Genomic DNA, 22512 nt, shown 5'->3' with positions numbered 1-22512 from the left:
TTTTAACCCTGCATGATCGATTACTTAAATATGAGGACAGCCAGCTAATAATGCCATCACCAAAACCAAGTTTAGACAATTTAGCTAATAATAAAGAGTGAGGTAAACTATCAAAAGCAGCATGAAAGTCGGTGTATATTGCATCAAGTTGGGTACCGGCTTCAAAAGATCTAAAAATATTGGAAATAAAAGACATGAGATTAGTTGAAGTAGACCTACCAGGCATAAACCCATGCTGTTTAGGGCTAATAGCGGAACTACAACTATGAAGTATGGTTGGAAGGATACATAGCTCAAAAGTTTTGGCTGTGGCGCAAGTTTGGGTTATCCCACGATAATTAGAGACAATGCTACGGCATCCCTTTTTGTGTACCGGAAAAAGCCAACAGGATTTCCAAAGAGCAGGAAAAACCCCAAGAGAAAGTGAAAGGTTGAAAATTTTAGCAAGGTGTGGAGCAAGCACGTCGTTACAGTTTATTAAAACAGAGGCAGTAATGCCATCTGGACCAGGAGTAAAAGAACGTTTCAACCCAAATAACACCTGTACAACTGTTTCAGAGCTAACCGAAATATCGGAGAGATTAATTAAGTTCTCTGGCGTGTAGAGTAGCCCACCCTCAATAAGGTTAGGGTCACTAACCGGTGGCTCAAACATTTGGGAAAAATGTGCAGAGAATAGCTCACAGATCTCAACAGGCGTAGAGGCAGTTCGAGAATCAAGTACCATTTCATTAGGTAACGTATTGCACCCTCTTCGAATCCTAACAAATTGCCAGAAGGATGCTGGATCAGAACGGAAACGCGATTGCAGTCTACTCGAATAGGCCTCAAAACAAGCCCTGTTGTATAGTCGATGCGCAGAGGCAGCGTACTTAAATAAACGAAAGTTGAAAGCAGATCGGTTCAGACGATACCTCCTAAGATATTTCATTCTATCCTTTTTCAGGTTGCGAAGAGTACGATTGGACCAGGGAGGATTAGGAGGGGAACGAAAAATAGGTGTACATGAAAGGAGTGCAGAGGTTAACAAAGCATTAAACGATTGGACAGCCTCGTCGACCGATGTACATTGATAAAAAAAAGACCAGTCGGAACGAGATAGAATTGAATTAAGTTTACGATAGTCTGTGAGCCGAAAATTATAACGAACTCTCAATGAATTAGGAGCAGAAGGTAATACATTCATAACCCTACTATCCCTAAATAAAGAAGACGGTAACGCAATTTCTAGAGCAGGATGATGGACATCCTGGGGCAGGAGCAGTGACGAAGCAGGATACACAGAAGAACAAGCAGCAACAGCAGAGTTAGAGAGCACCAGGTCCAGATAATGATTTGAATGGTTATGCACCCCGTTCAGCTGATAGAGTTCATGCAGGTTTAACATATCCAAAAAGCAGGAACTGGATGTATTCGAAGAAATATGTGGCACATAATGTCTTATAGCTGAAGATGAATCTGGCCTTACTGCGGTAGAAAGCGACCACTCTAAAGCAGGTTGATTGAAGTCACCCAAAAGGATAAGATGATCATTCGGTTTCATTTGCATGTATGCATCACTGATGAAAGCAGAAAAGGATTCCAAATAGTTGCGGTCGCTGCTCAAATACGGTGGCACATAAACAATCCCCACATAAAGACGAAACTTAGAAAAAGAAACACGTATACATAAAGCTTCAAGCGTGGGTTGATTAATGTTAAGTGCCACAGAAGGATATCGAACGGAACATGCAAGTAGCACACCACCCCCACGCGAACGTTCGTTGTTTAACCTGCTTCGATCACAGCGGTATATGTTGTAGGCATCACTATCAAGGACCATGTTGGATGGAATCGATTCATTTAACCAGGTTTCAGTAAGGGCAAGCATTTCAAACCCTGATTCATTCGCAGAAAGGCGCAATTCATTGTATTTGGTGCGAAGGCCTCGAACATTTTGGTAATATATCACAAATGGGTCTATTAATTGTGAGCTATCCGTTTGGCAAACGGGCTGATCTGTGGTGAGCGGTTCGTGTTGCTGAGATTGGATTGTGATTGAAGCCCCACCCCCGGTGATAACTGAGGCGGTGTGGGAGGAAACTCCAGTTGAATAGCCTCTAGGATCTCGGTCATCTGGGATGGTGATAGAATCACGCGCTGTGGGGGTGGCGATCGATGTTCCAAAAAATGATCCGGATGAGCGGTAGTTTTTGGCACAGCAGAAGAGCAATTTTCACTATTTGTACGATGCGAAATAATCTCAGAAGGGTCAAATCGAGCCCTTTCATGTACACGTTGCTTTGGTAGGCCACGAGCAACAAACTCCCGAACAGTAAGTGAAACTGGCCAAATAGTAGACTGCAGCGCAAGCTCCTTAAGAGATTTAGGAACACTCACTTTGAACGATATGAAGGACATCGAGTCCAGGTTCACACCCTTTTTCGTGAGACGGTAAACATTAATATCGTCCGTTGGTAGCACAGCTTTAAGCCACACACGCATATCATCAGCCGAGACATGCGATTTGATGTTCGTGAAGTATAACCATACTTTCTCGGCTATGCCCGTGTTGGTGGTGTTTTGGTTCAAAACAGGATCAGAAGATGCTTGTGTATTTGTTCGATAGTTTCCAGCACTAACATCACTAGTCGGCTTAGTACGATGATTGTAGTGGTTACAGTTGTCAGAATCATCCACAGTGTTGGTATCGTTCGCAGCTTGGATATCATCAGTGAGCTCCGTTGAGTTAGTAAATGTACGGCGAGCGGAAGCTGTTTTAGTCGTTCTGGATGTATTTGTGGCATTGAGCGACGATACATTAGTGGATGTGTGCGATCGCGATGCGTTGCTAACAGACGGCTTAGCTAATATGGGTGTTAGCGCTCGCTTATCAACGAGAGCGAGGATCTCAGGAAGCAAATCGCTCTTGATAGCCGATCTAAGAGACACAATGATTCAACATCATTGCGAGACAGTTGTCGCAGTAAGGCGGTTCGTTTGGATAGATTTGGGATAAATTTACCTAGATATTTTAGCAATCCCAGAAGACGAAGCACCTCTGACTTATTTTTTGGTCTGGGCATATCAACAATTGCATTTATGTAAGATTGATCTGGTCTTATTTTACCATCAGATAATATGTGACCCATGAACTTGATCTCATCAGTTCTGTATTGGGTTTTGCTAGAGTTAAATTTTATGATATTTTGTCTAGCTCTTTCAAGAACAATTGATAGAGTTTTGTCATGTTCCTCAAAATCCTTTCCAGTAATGGCCAGATCATCAAAATATACTTCAACTCCAGGAATATCCCCAAATATTTTTACCATACTTTGTTGGAACATTTCTGGTGCATTACTTATTCCAAACGGCACACGATTTCAACGGAATCTACCATACGGTGTCATAAACGTGGTTAGATCCGAACTTTTTCTATCTAGCTTCAACTGCCAAATCCCATTTTTAAGATCTAATACGGTAAATATTTTTTTTCCTGTCATACGACTTAGAAGATCTTCTGACTTTGGGATAAGAAAATGTTCCCTTTTGATACATTCATTCAATGGTTTCGGATCTAGACAAATACGTAAAGCACCATTAGGTTTTTCGACAATTTGCATATTGTTTACCCAATCTGTAGGGTATGCAACCGAACTTACAATCCCTAAAGATTCCATATGTTTAAGCTCATCTTTTAAACGAGAGTGCAGGCTAATTGGTATGCGCTTTTTGTAGTGCAAGGAGGGAGTGGAGTTTTCTTTAAGCGCTATAGTGCATTCCCCTGGAAGGTTTCCCAGGCCTTCAAAAAGATCTGCATTTGAATCAATGAACGTTTTCCTGTCTGATGGAAAAGACTGAGATGATTCTATACTATTCAAGCGTTTCAGCAATCCAAATGCTATACATGTTTGTAATCCCAATATTGATTGAAGATTGTCATCTACAACAAAGAAATTAGCTGATAATGCGTTTTTGGTTTCTTCGTCAACACAAGTAAGACGAATCTGACCGTGTATTTGTATACGATTATTATTATAATCCACAACATTAAATGTACGCTCTTTGGACAACGGTAAGTTCATACGGGTAAACACGCTAACAGGAATGCAATTGACATCTGCACCGGTATCAAGCTTAAATTCCACTGGCCAGTCCTGAATTAGGTATCGTTTAGTCCATTTGTAATTGGAACCCACTGTTGCTACGTTACAGTTTACTCTACAATAATAATTATTTTGAAATTCATAAGAATCCCTATTTTCCATACCCTCACAATAAACATCTCTAACAATGTTACCTGAATCAGCCCACGCGATCATGTTTACATCTTTGTCGTTCCTTTGCTTCACTTCATGCGTTGTTCGTACCGGTTCCCGTGAGATGTCACTGTTGCTGTTGATCTTCGGAGCTTTGCAGAATTTCATGAAATGTCCCCGCTTTCCGCAATTGTTACAGGTCACATTCTTTGCAGGACAATAACGACGATGACTCCCGTTAAAAGGTTGTCCACAGTTATAGCAGCTTGCCTTATGAAGTTCACTACGCTGAATTGTGTCTATTTTCCAATTTCCAGCATCTTTTTCTACACTATTGAGGTGATGTACATCGTTGGTCTGAATTAGCTGCTTGTGTTTTGATGCAGCCTCATACGTTTTACACATTTCTACGACGTTTTTAAGCGGCTCGTCTTTTGCATCCAACAATTTTAGCTGCAACGTTTTATTCTGGATGCCGACTATAATACGATCACGAAGCATTCGGTCAGCATAGGATGCGTGACAATTTGCACACTCAAATTCGCAAAATGCCATTTGTTTTCGTAGTGCCGTTTCAAACTCTGCAAAGGGTTGATTTTCTTTCTGCTCTATGAGGTTGAATTTGAACGCTTCGATGGCCAAATTTTTTCTTGGAAGACAGTAAGAATCAAAAGCAGTAATGACGTCATCCAATGTTCTGCCTATTTCTTCTTTTTTAGCAGCATCTCCCTTATCATCTTTTTTTGTTTTGTTTTCGACAATTTCACCCAACATTGCCTTCATGTCTCCGTTGCTGGGAAATAATGTGTTGTATATTTCAACTCCATGATCACCAACTAGCCATAAAAAGATCGCGATCTTGTTCCGCTCGTCCTCGTTGATTTTGTTATTCGCAATCATAAAGATGTGAAACTGCTGCTTCCATTTTGGCCATTCTTTTGCCAAATCTGAGAAATCCTGCGCTCTTGGTAAGCGGTCTGCTGAATTTGCCGCCATCTTGCTGCTTCTTTTCTTCTCTTGGTACACGCAATATGCGACTTTAATATGCATTTGTTCTGCTGGCAAACGAAAATAAATCCACGATTTACCGGATATTGGACGATACTTTCCCGTTTGCTTTTAGGTTCCGAGAGTTCTTACACTTCTGACACCATGTAATAAGTTTTATTATGTACGCTTTATTACGTATACGTCTGTTGCTCTCTAGTCCCCAAGCACGTCTGCTGGATCATTCCCCAAGCAGCCAGAACTGTCATATGTGAGTGTTGCCAGCAACCTTGCTTATTACAGAGTCAAATGATATATTTTATCTCCAATTCATGATAAGATTTTGGAAATTTTTCTTATTTTCTGATAAAAATAACCATGTTTTTATTAACTTCATGTTTTTCCAATGAGAATATTTAAAATTTGCCATGAATTATAGTGTTTTATGTTATGACAATGTGCTCTTATAACCGCTTTTTCAAATATCCTCCTCATAACGCAATGTCACCTTTGTATTAAACTGTCATTCCTCAATAGCACGGATGAACGGAAAGCCGAATAAAAGGTACCCGGATAAACGGCGCTCCACTGTAACACACCAAATTCAAACAAAAAACTCATTGCCAGATATAAAGGTTCATACGTTATCCACAAACGTTTACCTAATGACAATTATGTTATACGTGATATCGATGGAATACAAATGACGCAAATACCATATGATGGAGTGTTGTAGTCGGACAAGTTGAGCAGATGGATAGTGCCTCTTGAGGGAGCTTGATCGGAATATGTTCATAAAGCTACACTTAAGATTAAGGGTAGGGCTATGCATATGCAGGAAAAATTTAGGTCAATTTTTCGTCAGGATGGCCGAGCTAAAGAAATCTAGAATTCGAATTTGTTTATACCTCACACATACACCTATTTCTTATGTATATCTTGTTTGTGCGATCATACCTAGGTTTAAGTATCTCAGCCAATACTGTCAAATAAAGATGTCATTCGTGATTGAACGCTAGAACCCAAGGTGGATTAATTATATCAGGTGGTGGATTAGGGCCTTTGGGGGGTCGCCATAGTTGAGGGACTTTACGTCATTTTAAAACCGTTTACCATTGGTTTCCGCACACAAAGCTTAGCAAATAGAACAGATTTCTTTGTTACTACGTGCAATTTTGTGTTTTGTGTTTGTTTTGTGCACCATTCAACATCATTGCGAGACAGTTGTCGCAGTAAGGCGGTTCGTTTGGATAGATTTGGGATAAATTTACCTAGATATTTTAGCAATCCCAGAAGACGAAGCACCTCTGACTTATTTTTTGGTCTGGGCATATCAACAATTGCATTTATGTAAGATTGATCTGGTCTTATTTTACCATCAGATAATATGTGACCCATGAACTTGATCTCATCAGTTCTGTATTGGGTTTTGCTAGAGTTAAATTTTATGATATTTTGTCTAGCTCTTTCAAGAACAATTGATAGAGTTTTGTCATGTTCCTCAAAATCCTTTCCAGTAATGGCCAGATCATCAAAATATACTTCAACTCCAGGAATATCCCCAAATATTTTTACCATACTTTGTTGGAACATTTCTGGTGCATTACTTATTCCAAACGGCACACGATTTCAACGGAATCTACCATACGGTGTCATAAACGTGGTTAGATCCGAACTTTTTCTATCTAGCTTCAACTGCCAAATCCCATTTTTAAGATCTAATACGGTAAATATTTTTTTTCCTGTCATACGACTTAGAAGATCTTCTGACTTTGGGATAAGAAAATGTTCCCTTTTGATACATTCATTCAATGGTTTCGGATCTAGACAAATACGTAAAGCACCATTAGGTTTTTCGACAATTTGCATATTGTTTACCCAATCTGTAGGGTATGCAACCGAACTTACAATCCCTAAAGATTCCATATGTTTAAGCTCATCTTTTAAACGAGAGTGCAGGCTAATTGGTATGCGCTTTTTGTAGTGCAAGGAGGGAGTGGAGTTTTCTTTAAGCGCTATAGTGCATTCCCCTGGAAGGTTTCCCAGGCCTTCAAAAAGATCTGCATTTGAATCAATGAACGTTTTCCTGTCTGATGGAAAAGACTGAGATGATTCTATACTATTCAAGCGTTTCAGCAATCCAAATGCTATACATGTTTGTAATCCCAATATTGATTGAAGATTGTCATCTACAACAAAGAAATTAGCTGATAATGCGTTTTTGGTTTCTTCGTCAACACAAGTAAGACGAATCTGACCGTGTATTTGTATACGATTATTATTATAATCCACAACATTAAATGTACGCTCTTTGGACAACGGTAAGTTCATACGGGTAAACACGCTAACAGGAATGCAATTGACATCTGCACCGGTATCAAGCTTAAATTCCACTGGCCAGTCCTGAATTAGGTATCGTTTAGTCCATTTGTAATTGGAACCCACTGTTGCTACGTTACAGTTTACTCTACAATAATAATTATTTTGAAATTCATAAGAATCCCTATTCTCCATACCCTCACAATAAACATCTCTAACAATGTTACCTGAATCAGCCCACGCGATCATGTTTACATCTTTGTCGTTCCTTTGCTTCACTTCATGCGTTGTTCGTACCGGTTCCCGTGAGATGTCACTGTTGCTGTTGATCTTCGGAGCTTTGCAGAATTTCATGAAATGTCCCCGCTTTCCGCAATTGTTACAGGTCACATTCTTTGCAGGACAATAACGACGATGACTCCCGTTAAAAGGTTGTCCACAGTTATAGCAGCTTGCCTTATGAAGTTCACTACGCTGAATTGTGTCTATTTTCCAATTTCCAGCATCTTTTTCTACACTATTGAGGTGATGTACATCGTTGGTCTGAATTAGCTGCTTGTGTTTTGATGGAGCCTCATACGTTTTACACATTTCTACGACGTTTTTAAGCGGCTCGTCTTTTGCATCCAACAATTTTAGCTGCAACGTTTTATTCTGGATGCCGACTATAATACGATCACGAAGCATTCGGTCAGCATAGGATGCGTGACAATTTGCACACTCAAATTCGCAAAATGCCATTTGTTTTCGTAGTGCCGTTTCAAACTCTGCAAAGGGTTGATTTTCTTTCTGCTCTATGAGGTTGAATTTGAACGCTTCGATGGCCAAATTTTTTCTTGGAAGACAGTAAGAATCAAAAGCAGTAATGACGTCATCCAATGTTCTGCCTATTTCTTCTTTTTTAGCAGCATCTCCCTTATCATCTTTTTTTGTTTTGTTTTCGACAATTTCACCCAACATTGCCTTCATGTCTCCGTTGCTGGGAAATAATGTGTTGTATATTTCAACTCCATGATCACCAACTAGCCATAAAAAGATCGCGATCTTGTTCCGCTCGTCCTCGTTGATTTTGTTATTCGCAATCATAAAGATGTGAAACTGCTGCTTCCATTTTGGCCATTCTTTTGCCAAATCTGAGAAATCCTGCGCTCTTGGTAAGCGGTCTGCTGAATTTGCCGCCATCTTGCTGCTTCTTTTCTTCTCTTGGTACACGCAATATGCGACTTTAATATGCGTTTGTTCTGCTGGCAAACGAAAATAAATCCACGATTTACCGGATATTGGACGATACTTTCCCGTTTTCTTTTAGGTTCCGAGAGTTCTTACACTTCTGACACCATGTAATAAGTTTTATTATGTACGCTTTATTACGTATACGTCTGTTGCTCTCTAGTCCCCAAGCACGTCTGCTGGATCATTCCCCAAGCAGCCAGAACTGTCATATGTGAGTGTTGCCAGCAACCTTGCTTATTACAGAGTCAAATGATATATTTTATCTCCAATTCATGATAAGATTTTGGAAATTTTTCTTATTTTCTGATAAAAATAACCATGTTTTTATTAACTTCATGTTTTTCCAATGAGAATATTTAAAATTTGCCATGAATTATAGTGTTTTATGTTATGACAATGTGCTCTTATAACCGCTTTTTCAAATATCCTCCTCATAACGCAATGTCACCTTTGTATTAAACTGTCATTCCTCAATAGCACGGATGAACGGAAAGCCGAATAAAAGGTACCCGGATAAACGGCGCTCCACTGTAACACACCAAATTCAAACAAAAAACTCATTGCCAGATATAAAGGTTCATACGTTATCCACAAACGTTTACCTAATGACAATTATGTTATACGTGATATCGATGGAATACAAATGACGCAAATACCATATGATGGAGTGTTGTAGTCGGACAAGTTGAGCAGATGGATAGTGCCTCTTGAGGGAGCTTGATCGGAATATGTTCATAAAGCTACACTTAAGATTAAGGGTAGGGCTATGCATATGCAGGAAAAATTGAGGTCAATTTTTCGTCAGGATGGCCGAGCTAAAGAAATCTAGAATTCGAATTTGTTTATACCTCACACATACACCTATTTCTTATGTATATCTTGTTTGTGCGATCACACCTAGGTTTAAGTATCTCAGGCAATACTGTCAAATAAAGATGTCATTCGTGATTGAACGCTAGAACCAAGGTGGATTAAAAATATCAGGTGGTGGACTCTAGTGCATTTTGACAATTCGTCACTTGACGTAAGATCCCCAGGATTCAAACTTTGTTTACATTTATTAAATTTGTTCATATAATTTATCTACCCCATTTTTTGGATTAAATATTAATAAAAATATTTTGGATAATTATTTTGGACTTCGCGAGTTCTTATTTAACATTAAAACATGGATTAAAGTGTGTTATTTTGTGTTATTCCGAGAATTTATTCTATAAATCATTGTGTTTTCGACATTTTTGATGATAAAAATTAAGAAAGCATTATTTTATTTTCAATTTTCACATTAATTCCTCATTATTTACGAGCCGCATGGACAATTTACGTGAGATTAGAACTCTCACTCACATGATTTTACATTTCATGCATAAAAAAATCATCAAATCTTTTGTTAATATATCTCATTTTTTCGATAAAATCAATACAAACACAAAATTGCACGTAGTAACAAAGAAATCTGTTCTATTTGCTAAGCTTTGTGTGCGGAAACCAATGGTTAACGGTTTTAAAATGACGTAAAGTCCCTCAACTATGGCGACCCCCCAAAGGCCCTAATCCACCACCTGATATAATTAATCCACCTTGGCTAGAACCAAGGTGTTATCAATGACAAGGTGAAGTTGTTCAGAGCAAAATGACATTTCTCGACTTGACATTTCTCTTCCGGGGGCTCCGGTATAAAAATCGGGGAGGGCTGGTGCGGGGTATTGAAATTTGTATGCAGAGAGTGACAGATGTCCCCCACAATGTCGCCCAGCAAAAGCGATAAAAATCAACCTTCTAAATACAGGCGGTCTCCGAGATACACGGTTAATGGGGACCGAAAACGGCCGCAAAATACCGCGTATCTCGAATTTCCGCGTAAGTCGAATCTCGTGATTTCCAGCTAAAATAACACTAATTTTCGTGTAATTTTGCAAGTAGGAGGCGGTTTTAGTCACTTTATGAATTATTTGATATGATTCTGACTGAATATAACTGTTTTAAACCTTTTGAAATAGTTTTTAACATTCGATCAAAACGGAAATCATTTGGCAATTTGAAATTGATGTGTCAAATCAGTACAATTTGCTCAAAGAATTGTCAAATTTAGAAAACCGCGTATCTCCGAATCCGCGTATAAGAGGTACCGTGTATCTCGGGGACCGCCTGTACATTATCCTTGGCTAGAACCAAGGTGGATTAAAAATATCAGATGGTGGATAAGGGCATTTGGGGGGTCGCCATAGTTGAGGGACTTAACTTCATTTTAAAACCGTGAACCATTGGTTTCCGCATACAAAGCTTAGCAAATAGAACAGATTTTTTTGTTATTATGTTGATTTTTGTGTGTCTATTGATTTTATCGAAAAAATGAGATTTGTTAACAAAAAAATTGATGATTTGTTTATGCACGAAATTTTAAATCATGTGAGTAAGAGTTCTTACCTCACGTAAATTCTCCATGCGGCTCGTAGGTAATGAGGAATTAATGTGAAAATTGAAAAAAATAATGATTTCTTAGTTTTTATCATCAAAAATGTCGAAGACACAATGATTTATAGAATAAATTCACGGAGTAACACAAAATAACTCACTTTGATCTATATTTCAATGTTAAATAAGAACTCGCAAAATCCAAAATTTATTTTTAAAGAATATTTAATCGAAAAAATGGGGTAGATAAATTATATGAACAAATTTAATAAATGTAAACAAAGTTTGAATTCTGGGGACCTTACGTCAAATGACGAATTGTCAAAATGCAATAGAGTCCACCACCTGATATTTTTAAATCCACCTTGGCTAGAACTGAAAACACGCAACTCTTCAGCCTTCAGTTAATTTTTCCGAAATTAATAGAGATTACACTTTTATTATTATTATTATTTATTTTTTATTTATTAATCTAAAACTAATAAAGATGCAACAGTTCATTAAAAAAAAACATAACAAAACATGATTTGCAGTGCAATTCACTGCGGCCACGGCAAAAGCCGGAGACGTTCCTTGAAGCACTGAGTCGAGATGTCGAAGTCGAAGCAATCCGAGACAGTATTGAAGACAGCCGACATGCGGAACATAGGGTCAGACAGACCAGCGCTGGAACGGGGTTGAGCGAGCCGTAGAGTTTCTCTAGACCTTAGTGTTCGGGATGGTGCATACATATCGACTCGATGCAACAAAGGTGATGAGTCGATAGAGCCATTTAGCAATCCAGCGATGAAATAGCACAGTGCGTTGCGTCTTCTAACCGAAAGAGGTTCAAGGCCTAGAAGACGGCATCGCGCAGCATACGGAGGAAGATTATTGCGATCCTGTCAGGGAAGTAGGCGTAGGGCATATCGCGTGAGTTTACGTTGAATCGCCTCAAGTCGAGCAATTGAAGAAGCGGTAGTTGGGCTCCAGACTACGCACGAATATTCCAGAACCGAACGAACGATACAGTTGTAGACAGCTTTGATGCACATGGGGTTGCGAAATTCATTAGTTGTCCGGATAACCACGCCAAGTAATTGATTTCCTCTAGCTACAACGTCATCGATATGCTGTTTAAAGTTCAAGCTAGAGTCAAGCGGAACGCCCAGGTCTTTGGCATGATTTTGTCGAATAACTGCAGTGCCGTCCATGAAGTAGGTACCAGTGACTGGGCTCCTGCATCGACTAAAAGACACACAGTAGCATTTCTCGATGCAGATAGTCAGTCCATTACGCTTGCACCACGAACAGAAAATTTCGATGCAGTCTTGCAGGAATGTACCTGTGTTGTGAATAGGCGCAAAAAATTTTGCATCGTCGGTATTTGTTAATATATCTCATTTTTTCGATAAAACCAATAGACACACAAAAATGCACATAATAACAAAGAATTCTGTTCTATTTGCTAAGCTTTGTGTGCGGAAACCAATGGTTAACGGTTCTAAAATGACGTAAAGTCCCTCAACTATGGCGACTCCTCAAAGGCCCTAATCCACGACCTGATATTTTTAAATCCACCTTGGCCCCAAGCAAGGTTATTAGACTCTATACAGGTTACGACAGAGCGTTTTAGAGGGTCACCATTATGGATACCTTGTTTACAATTTGTCTGTCAAAATAGATGCCGGCCAGCTGTTGCTTGGAATGAACAACATAAATAAGTTTACAGAAGACGAAATAACTGCTACATTGTTTCTTAATGCTAACTCGTTATATCATTTATAGAATATGACTTCTATGTTGGATTGGTTAATGCTGAGTCAGTTTTGCTTACATGCCGTGGATATCGTCGGATTGTCTCATCAGTTTCAATTGTTCTTGTTGTGGGCAGCCGTGCCGACCCCTGGACTTGCCGTGGCAGTTTCGCTGCACACTGCTCGCACACACTAAGCAGTGCAAGGCTTAGTGTGTGCCGAGCGCACAAGCAGAGTGTGTTTGCGAGCCGATCGAGCAGGAGCTCTCGGCAGAAGCGCTCGGTGCGGCTGGTGCGCGGCCACCGCACTTGTTAATTTAAAGTGTGTTGTATCAGTTCTGTTAATTGTGTTTTATTATTTATTTTGTATGTTTAAATAAAGTACAATAGTGTCTAAACATAAAAGTTCTATAGGTTTGGTATTGCAGTCCCAGCTTCAGTGGACGAGGGTTCATGCCGCCCAGCAGCAGCAGTGTCCAAACTGGGTTATTCCAGATCCCATGTTGCTTCGCGCATAACAGCTCGTCCTTTATTTGGAGTGGAACGGACACGGAATAATTCAGTGAAAGAGTATCGATGTGATGACACCCTTTTGCCGATGTTGGTCAGGGAACCTGTGATGATGTGGTGCAAAAAATGCTACCGGCATCACTTTCGTTCCGCTATTGCACTTGACCCGAGCTAGGACCGCGACGGCGCTGACGAACTTGCGGCAGGGGGATGATGCGAATCCCTCCTTCGAAATTGCGGTGCTGAGATGATGATAAAGTAGAAGCTTGTGTGGCATGGTCTCGTCCTTACTAAAACACTGCTTAAGCTACACCCAAGGTGACATGAATCATCGACCCCCACAGGAATAAGGCTGCAGCCAGAACGGAATGAACATTTGTTTTCTTTGAACTGGAACGGCAACAGTGGCAGCATAGACGATCGTCTCGAACATGACGACTGCAACGAACCGACATGGAACCGCGGACAATAACTTAAATAACCACTATGCATAAGCACAAATATCCCAAGTGCCCCAAATCCACTTAACGACCACTAAACGGCTTCTAAACGACTCAAGTTCTCTACCTAAACGGAATATAGAAAGACTTCGTTTAGCAGACGGCAAACGACTCATGCATTCTAAAAATAGCGAAAAAGATGGTGGCGCTCTCTGTTGGTGGGATACCCCAACCAGTTGAGCCTTCATCGCTTGGAGGAGAGCTTTCTCATTTCCTCTGTACTGTTGTATGGTTTCGCATTGAAGTTATGCATCGCTAGAACTATAACGGCGATACAATTGTTTAAATACTAAACTCCAACGGAAATCACCAGCACTGAAAAGCAAGTGAGATTTGAGTAATGGTCGTTGGTGTTGATACCCACGTAGCTGACCACACGACCATTCATATAGATTTTTGCTCAGAAAGTTAGAAGGCTATATAGGTCATGATAAGATGAAACTTGTCGAATCACATTGCAAGAAAAGGATAGCAATATAATGATGAGTTGTAATACGCCATCTATTGATCAAACCAATGAAGCTGTGGAGCTTTCATTTTTTTTTTCTATGGATATTCAATTTTCCAGTCGTTGAAGCTTAATCTGTGGCGCTTGGGATACTTATGGTTTATTTCCTAATTATAATTGTTACAACAGGACCGTTCAACATTTACTTCCCGGCTCAACCACTACTCTCCCTTCACAAGTGCTTTACTCGGTGACCCCCATATTCATCTCTTTCTCCTACTCTTTATCATATAATTTGTAGGAAAAATGAAATAATGTGGATAGGGTTTATCTGCCTCTATCAAAAATGAAAAATATTATCATACGACACACCTCGGATCGTAATGCGAGATTTTCCTCGTGAAGAAGGGTACTTGTAGAGCATTTGAATATGCTCGTTATACGAAAAACTCGTTGTAACAGTTTATACTGTAGTGGGCTGAGATGAAATATGAAGTGGTCACTTGCATCAAGTCTGCGTGTCAGACCTGTTGGACCCTGGAGTCGCTGTTGCTGGTTATTTATGTTCTGGGTACATTTATGCTTTGCTGTTAGGAGGGAAGAGATACTAGTATATGTGGTATATGACGCTAGTATGCTTTTCCGCGTGGTGGCGTAACAGCCATAGAGTAACAGAGCAGTATACAGAGTAACAGTCAGAAAAAACGGCTCCTCAACCATCACGAATAGCAGTTGCTTTTAAGAAGGAACGGTAATTTGCTCCGAAGTCGGAGCCGGCTCCGCACCCACGGCTCCAAAGCCGGTTTCGGAGCCGGCTCTGCACTAACGGCTCCGGAGCTGGATTTAACACAAGGGACCAAACAAACTTTTTCAATAAAGTTTCAATCGAGGAAATCCGTAAATAGCGGAGAAGGTCATGCTTAAAATAATTTATCAAAAAAAAAATCGATGAGTTTTGAATATAGTTACGAAAGGCGAGACCAACGAATGCTACACAACGTCATGTCATGTCATGTCAATACTGCAATCACATCGTGTGTTAGCTTCCACGAGAAGATTTATTCTTTTTTTTTTTATTACGCTATCGTACAATGCTGTCTCTATTGAACCGTTAGTCCGGAGGCGTTGTTTCAGAGCCGTTGATTCGTCGCCGGCTCCAGAACAGTGGGCCCGAAGCCGGCTCCGCAGCCGTTGGAACGGAGCCGTGAATGCAGAGCTGTTAGTCCGGAGCCGGCTGCAGAGCCATTGGTGCGGAGCTGTTGGAGCGGAGCCGGCTCCGGAGCCGTTGATGTGAAGCCGGCTCCGGGAAAAAGTCGGAGCCGGCTCCAGACTAACGGGTTGGTGCGCTCCGAAACGCCCATTACTAGATCACAGGACTGTTCTTGGACGGAAAGGAAACTCGTGTGATGAAACTCTATGAGAAATAAAAAAATTAAATTATTTCTTTTTCATTTCACTAAAATATGAATCAAATTTCCACTTTCGACACAAGTCCAGTAGAAAGTACATAATAAAAATTAGATTTACAATAATTTAACAATTCAACCTAAAACATCTATTGCACGATTGCAATCCAGTTGCAACCAGTCGAATTGTAAACAAACCATTCCAATTTGTCTGTCAAAATTTTTTCATTCATTTTTTTATTGGAAATCGGCCAAAACAGGCTTTTGTCACAACCTGTATAGAGTCTAATAACCTTGGCCCCAAGTATTGTTATTTCAAATCGTGAAATGTCAATTTGCTCTGAAGCACTTCCAAGGTGTTATAAATGACAAGGTGAAGTTGTTCAGAGCAAGGTGTTATAAATGACAAGGTGAAGTTGTTCAGAGCAAAATGACATTTCTCGACTTGACATTTCTCTTCCGGGGGCTCCGGTATAAAAATCGGGGAGGGCTGGTGCGGGGTATTGAAATTTGTATGCAGAGAGTGACAGATGTCCCCCACAATGTCGCCCAGCAAAAGCGATAAAAATCAACCTTCTAAATACATTATCCTTGGTTCAGAGCAAAATGACATTTCTCGACTTGACATTTCTCTTCCGGGGGTTCCGGTATAAAAATCGGGGAGGGCTGGTGCGAGGTATTGAAATTTGTATGCAGAGAGTGACAGATGTCCCCCACAATGTCGCCCAGCAAAAGCGATAAAAATCAACCTTCTAAATACATTATCCTTGAGCACTTCACCTCCTAATATCCATACACCTTGCTCTAGAGCATTTTGACAATTCGTCTTTTTCGTCGACGGGATTTCGTCGTCGACAATTCGTCGCCGTAAGGGAACGATCAGAACCTCGCCGCATGCGGCAAGAAAAGAGTTTTCTCAATTTGCAAGGTATTTTAATGATATTTTGTAGTTTCTTTACAAAGATAATCATTATTTGATATGATTTTAGAAATTTGACATCTGAAATAAAATTGCATGCGTCGATGCGTTAATATCACATTATTTTGATTTTGCGCATCGCCGCATGCGGCAGATTTGCAAGTGTTGTCATTAACGTCAAATCCAATATAAAAGCTTGCAAAAACGCATGCGGCGAGGCTCTGATCGGTCCCTAAAGTCGCCAGGATTCAAACTTTGTTTATATTTTTTAATTGGTTTATTTAATTTTTCTACCACATGTTTTCGATTAAATACATGTGGTAGAGCCCAAATCTAAAATATATTTTAGGCTCTGCGAGTTTATATTTAACATTAAGACATAGATTGAAGTTTGTTATTTCTTTAATTTATTGTATAGTTCATTGTGTTTTTCACATGTTAGAAGGTAAACAAATAATAAACTATTTGTTTTTCCTGTTCTAATATTTTTCCTCATTATCTGCGAGCCACATGGGCAATTTAAGTCATATTAGATCTCTTACTCACATAATTTTATATTTCGTGCCTAAACAAATGAACAAAACTTTTGTTAATACAGGCGTCCCCCGAGTTACGGCTAGTGATGGGTAAAGTTGGCAAGAATCCGGAGTCGACTCCGATCCGACTACGATGAATTCGGAAATGACTCCGGAAGATAGATCCGCCCTGCATCATCCGAAGTCGTTCGGAATCGTCCGGAATCGCCCGGAGTCGTTCGATGTCGCTAGGAGTCGGAGTCGTCTGGAGTCGTCCGGACCCAAATAACCAAATCGTCCTTAACCCACTGTAAAACCACTTCAAACCCACGTGGGTTTGTGGTGGTCGATTCAGTCGTTAACCCACCAAATTTTAGAACAATCGGAGCTGCCAGTTCCGATCCGATGTATTTATCTTGCCCACCCTTAACCCACCTTTTCCAAAAATGCTTTGAGGAAAAGTTTGGTCAAGGGTTGGCTAAGGTCAATATGCTGAACAGGATTTTAATTCTTCGATTGATTAAATTCATTCACTTACATCACTGCACTTAAACTTCCGCAATATTATTAGTCTATAAACTATGCACTGACCAGCGAAATGGAAGAGTTCGATCGCAAGTAAACAAACACACATATACACATATTACACATGAATGTTTTTCAACAAACCAACTTAAACACACACGTTTAATTGCTTCCTTTGCACAATTAAATAACATTTTATTACAGGTGAAACATGTTGAGCAAATAAATTGCCCGTGCATAAAAAACTAACTTCAACAACATTGAAGTGGCTGCTTCTGTGGCCGTGTGGCATAACCCACCAAACTGATAGTTTTTTAGCTTTGTTTAATGAAACTGGATTTTTAGTACAAGAAATTGGTGGCGTTTTCGGTATCTTGGTTATATGGGGAGTCGTTCGGAGTCGTTCCGAGTCTTTCGGAGTCGGAGTCGTCGTTAATTTAAATAAAATGGTTCTGACTCTTAAATTTTGGTTATAAACTGTATATTCACAGATATTCTACATAAGACTATTTTGACATACGCCTTGCTTTAGGGCATTTTTTCGGTCCCAAATACAGACTATCTTGGGGGACACATGTATATCTCCATTTTTCGATAAAATCAATAAAAACACAAAAATGCACGTAGTAACAAAGAAATCTTTTCTATTTGCCATGCTTTGTGTGCGGAAACCATTGGTTAACGGTTTTAAAATGACGTAAAGTCCCTCAACTATGGCGACCCCCCAAAGGCCCTTATCCACCACCTGGTATTTTTAATCCACCTTGCGACGTACTACTGTACAGGCGTCCCCCGAGTTACGACCACCTCGAGTTACGACGATTCGCAGATACGACGATTTTGATTTTGACACTTAAAAGTTGTCATTGACCAGAAATTGATGTATTTTTTTTGAATTTCTGGGCTGATAACCGTTATACACATATTTCCAAAGATTCCTCAACTACCCTATCGTGAATATCTATATTGTGTACGGCTTTTAAAATAAAATTATTACATTACCGAACATTATTTTAAATAAAATACACGATATCATAGATTCCAACTCTTCGACTTCGGTTATAAACTTCATATTCATAGATATTCGACATACGACTTTTTCGACTTACGCCTTGCTTTGGGACATTTTTTCGGTCCCAAATACAGTCGTATCTCGGGGGACACCTGTATTTCACAATACAGGTGTCCCAAATACATTTCACAATACAGGTTTAACAAACTTAAACAACGTTTCATTGCTTCCTTTGCACAATTAAACATATTTTGGGATGGAAAATGTTTTATCAAATGAATTACCCGTGTAAAAAAACTTACTTTCACAACACTGAAGTGGCTGCTTCTGCGGCCATATGGTTTAACCCACCAAACTGACAGTGCTTTGGCTTTGTTTCATGCAACTGGATTTTTAGTACAGGAAATTGGTGTCGTTTTCGGTATCATGGTTATTTGGGAAACGAATTGGACGCCATCATCATTCAATGAAATAAGGTCATTCGCACGCACAAACGAAATTTTGACACTTTTTACACGGTTTATCTCACACAAATCCACATATTTTGGTATCTCGAGCAACATTCGAGCAGATCGTGGTAAAAAATTTAAAACAAATGTCTCTTGGGGTATCTAGGTTATTTGGTATTCGACTTACGCAAAAATCCTAGTTACGCAAATTTCTCCGGAACATTTTATTCGCGTAACTCGGGGAAAGACTGAATGTTATGCTCTTTTTGAATTCCACTTATGATCAAAAAGCATGTTCCATCGAATTTGTGAAAAAGATACCTGCTTTAGAACAAAAAAAAAAGATTCAAAACTCTGCGTCGATATTTTTTGATCTCGAATCAGTAGTATAAATTCTTTTTCCAAACTCGGTATACGCGAAACCTCGAGACACGCTATTGCGCTCGGTCCCGTGCAAGGTGGATTAAAAATATCAGATGGTGGATAAGGGCCTTTGTGGGGTCGCCATAGTTGAGGGACTGTGCGTCATTTTAAAATCGTTAACTAATGGTTTCCGCACACAAAGCATAGCAAATAGAGAAGAGCTCTTTGTTACTACATGCATTTTAGTGTGTCTATTGATTTTATCGAAAAAATGATATATAGGGTAAATGTACCTATAGTGGTGGTAGTACCAATAGTGGTGCTATTGCTCTAAAATGCGGTTCATACGGCAAATCACAAGTAATTAAGTTATTTACGTTAGTGTGAAATGTTCTTTAGCCTTTTACAAAGGGTTTAAAATTTAAATGAGGCCATTCCGTTACTTAGTGACCGAAAAATCCATTTTTTTGTGAAATGGGTCAACATTTTTCCAAAATCCTTAGGATTTCATAACGAAACTCATTTTTCTGTTAACGTTCTAAACGACCACATAACCACGCAATTATTAGTTTTTCAACATAATTGTTATGTAATGTTATTGTTTTACTAAAATTATTTGCCTTTTTACCATATTTATTCATTTTTAAGTGTTTTTTACCATAGTGCCATTATAGGTACACAGAACAGGCATGTTCCTAAAGTGGTTATAGTTCTAAAATAAATAAATACAGGTCGTTTTAGATTTTTTCGAGGAAATTTTTGGCATGAGGTACTGTTTTCCCTAAAATAAGCAACAGAAATGATTTTTATGTAGGAAATTTACCAAAAACAGGCCAAAATTCGCTTATCTGGCTGAATGATAAATTGACTTCAAATCAAGCACACTCTTCCGGGTGTAGGTTGACGACAGGTGTGATGCAGTACTTTAGTGAATAGTTTCATCAAGCAAATTTATACATTTTTTTACGATCAAATTACGCAAGAAACCAACATTATGGCAGTAATCGTTGCTATTCATACGAAAACAGCTTCGAAACTAAGTTTCATTAATATTATGCACCGTTTTTTATGCATCTTTGTTTACCACCACTATAGGAACACAATACGACGACTATAGGAACCATACCACCATTATAGGTACAACGAAGCAATCACAAAAATATGTAATTATTCGTAAATTTGATGTGTTTCATGGTAAAAATGGTTGTGATTGCGAAGATAAAACATATTCCAATTGCTATGTGTTAAAATATTCAGAAATTGTCGTTCCTGACACTTTAAATCCATTAAAACACATCGGTACCACTACAAATTGCACCACTATCGGTACATTTACCCTATTAACAAAATATTTGATGATTTGTTTATGCACGAAATTTAAAATCATGTGAGTAAGAGTTCTAATCTCACGTAAGTTGTCCGTGCGGCTGGTAGATATAGTGTATTTAATGTGAAAATTGAACAAATATTGATTTCTTAGGTATTATCATCAAAAATGTCAAAAATACAATGATTTATGAATAAATTGACGTAATAACACAAAATAACACACTTAAATCTATGTTTTAATGTTAAATACGAACTCTCAACGCCCAAAATATATTTTTAAAGAATGTTTATTCGAAAAAAGGGTTTTTTAATTATATGAACCAGTTAAATACAGTAGAACGTCAATTATCCGGGCAGCTCGGGACCGGACGGTTGCCGGTTAATCGATTTGCACGGATAATGGTCCAAGAAATGTCATTATCATATAAAAATTCTTATATTACTAGTTTTTGATTAGTTTTATGATTAATCCATCTTGAATAAATCGATTTATCATTATTAAAATATTATTTTAATCAATAACTACAGGTTTAACAACTGTTCATGAACAAAAATGAATTTCGAAAATACCCTTAGACACCTCAGAGCTACACAAAAATCTGGTTGCCCACTTGACTATCGCTGCAAATGTTCGCTGTACGTTTAAACAGCTGTCACATTTATGCGCACGGTTAAGCCGCCCACCGGTTAATCCGCCCCCGGATAATCGACGTTCTACTGTAAATGTAAACAAAGTTTGAATCCTGGGGACCTTACGTCAAGTGACGAATTGTCAAAATGCTCTAGATTCCACCACCTGATAGTTTTAAATCCACCTTGGTCCCGTGCGATAGCGTAAGGGCGGTGGCAACGCTCATCGGATGCGATTTTATCGGACGAGATTTATATAGGATTTGACAGATAACGTCGGACGTGCAATTTCGTCGTCCGACATTATCTGTCAAGTCCCATATAAAAATTTGACAGGCCGTCCGATAAAATCCCATGCGAAAAAGCGTTGCCACCGCCCTAACGGGTAAGGTCTGTATTCCACTTCTTTAAATGTTTATAAGTTGGACCTCTTTACACATTCAATGAATTGACAACTAAACCTGTTTACAACTCATCCATCCATTTGTAAAGTGTGTGCATTTTGCATTTTGAAAACATTAAGTAGAGATTTTCACAGTTCCAATCATGTATGAAGCACAGTGGAGCGCCGTCTATACAGGAACCTTTTATCCGGCTGTCCGTTTAACCGTGCTGTTGAGAAATGACAGTTCAATACAATGGTGACATTGCGTTATGAAGAGGGTATTTGAAAAATCGCCTAATAGAGCATATTGTCTGATATGTCCGAACTACTCGGACTATCGTACACAGGTTCTAGTTTTAAGATATGTACAGGCGGTCCCCGAGATACACGGTTAATGGGGACCGAAATCGGCCGCAAAATACCGCGTATCTCGAATTTCCGCGTAAGTCGAATCTTGTGATTTCCAGCCAAAATATCACTAATTTTCGTGCAATTTTGCAAGTAGGGGGTGGTTTTAGCCACCAAATTAATTATTTCATAGGTTTCTAATGAATTGTACAGTTTTAAACCGTTTGAAATGGTATTTTACATTCG

General features: G+C 39.2%; 2 protein-coding genes across 2 annotated transcripts; both read right to left on the bottom strand.

Moving 5' to 3' along the window:
- Positions 1-3951: 3951 nt before the first annotated feature.
- On the bottom strand, positions 3952-5500 carry LOC133392937 (uncharacterized). The gene is made up of 2 exons (XM_061655571.1): positions 4280-5500; positions 3952-4200 (listed from the first exon to the last, which is right to left on the bottom strand). The coding sequence occupies exons 1-2, from the start codon at positions 5286-5288 to the stop codon at positions 4196-4198; spliced, it is 1014 nt and encodes a 337-aa protein (XP_061511555.1). The 5' UTR covers positions 5289-5500; the 3' UTR covers positions 3952-4195.
- Positions 5501-6248: 748 nt separating this feature from the next.
- LOC133393321 (uncharacterized) lies at positions 6249-8980 on the bottom strand. The gene is made up of 2 exons (XM_061657809.1): positions 7772-8980; positions 6249-7692 (listed from the first exon to the last, which is right to left on the bottom strand). Exons 1-2 carry the CDS (start codon positions 8724-8726, stop codon positions 7688-7690), a joined length of 960 nt encoding a protein of 319 aa, XP_061513793.1. The 5' UTR covers positions 8727-8980; the 3' UTR covers positions 6249-7687.
- Between the last annotated feature and the right edge of the window lie 13532 nt (positions 8981-22512).

Source organism: Anopheles gambiae, chromosome 3 (assembly GCF_943734735.2).
Source record: "Anopheles gambiae chromosome 3, idAnoGambNW_F1_1, whole genome shotgun sequence".
NCBI classification, from domain to species: Eukaryota; Metazoa; Arthropoda; class Insecta; order Diptera; family Culicidae; genus Anopheles; species Anopheles gambiae.
The sequence above is the reverse complement of the archived record's forward strand: the minus strand, read 5'-3'. Positions and strand labels throughout refer to the sequence as shown.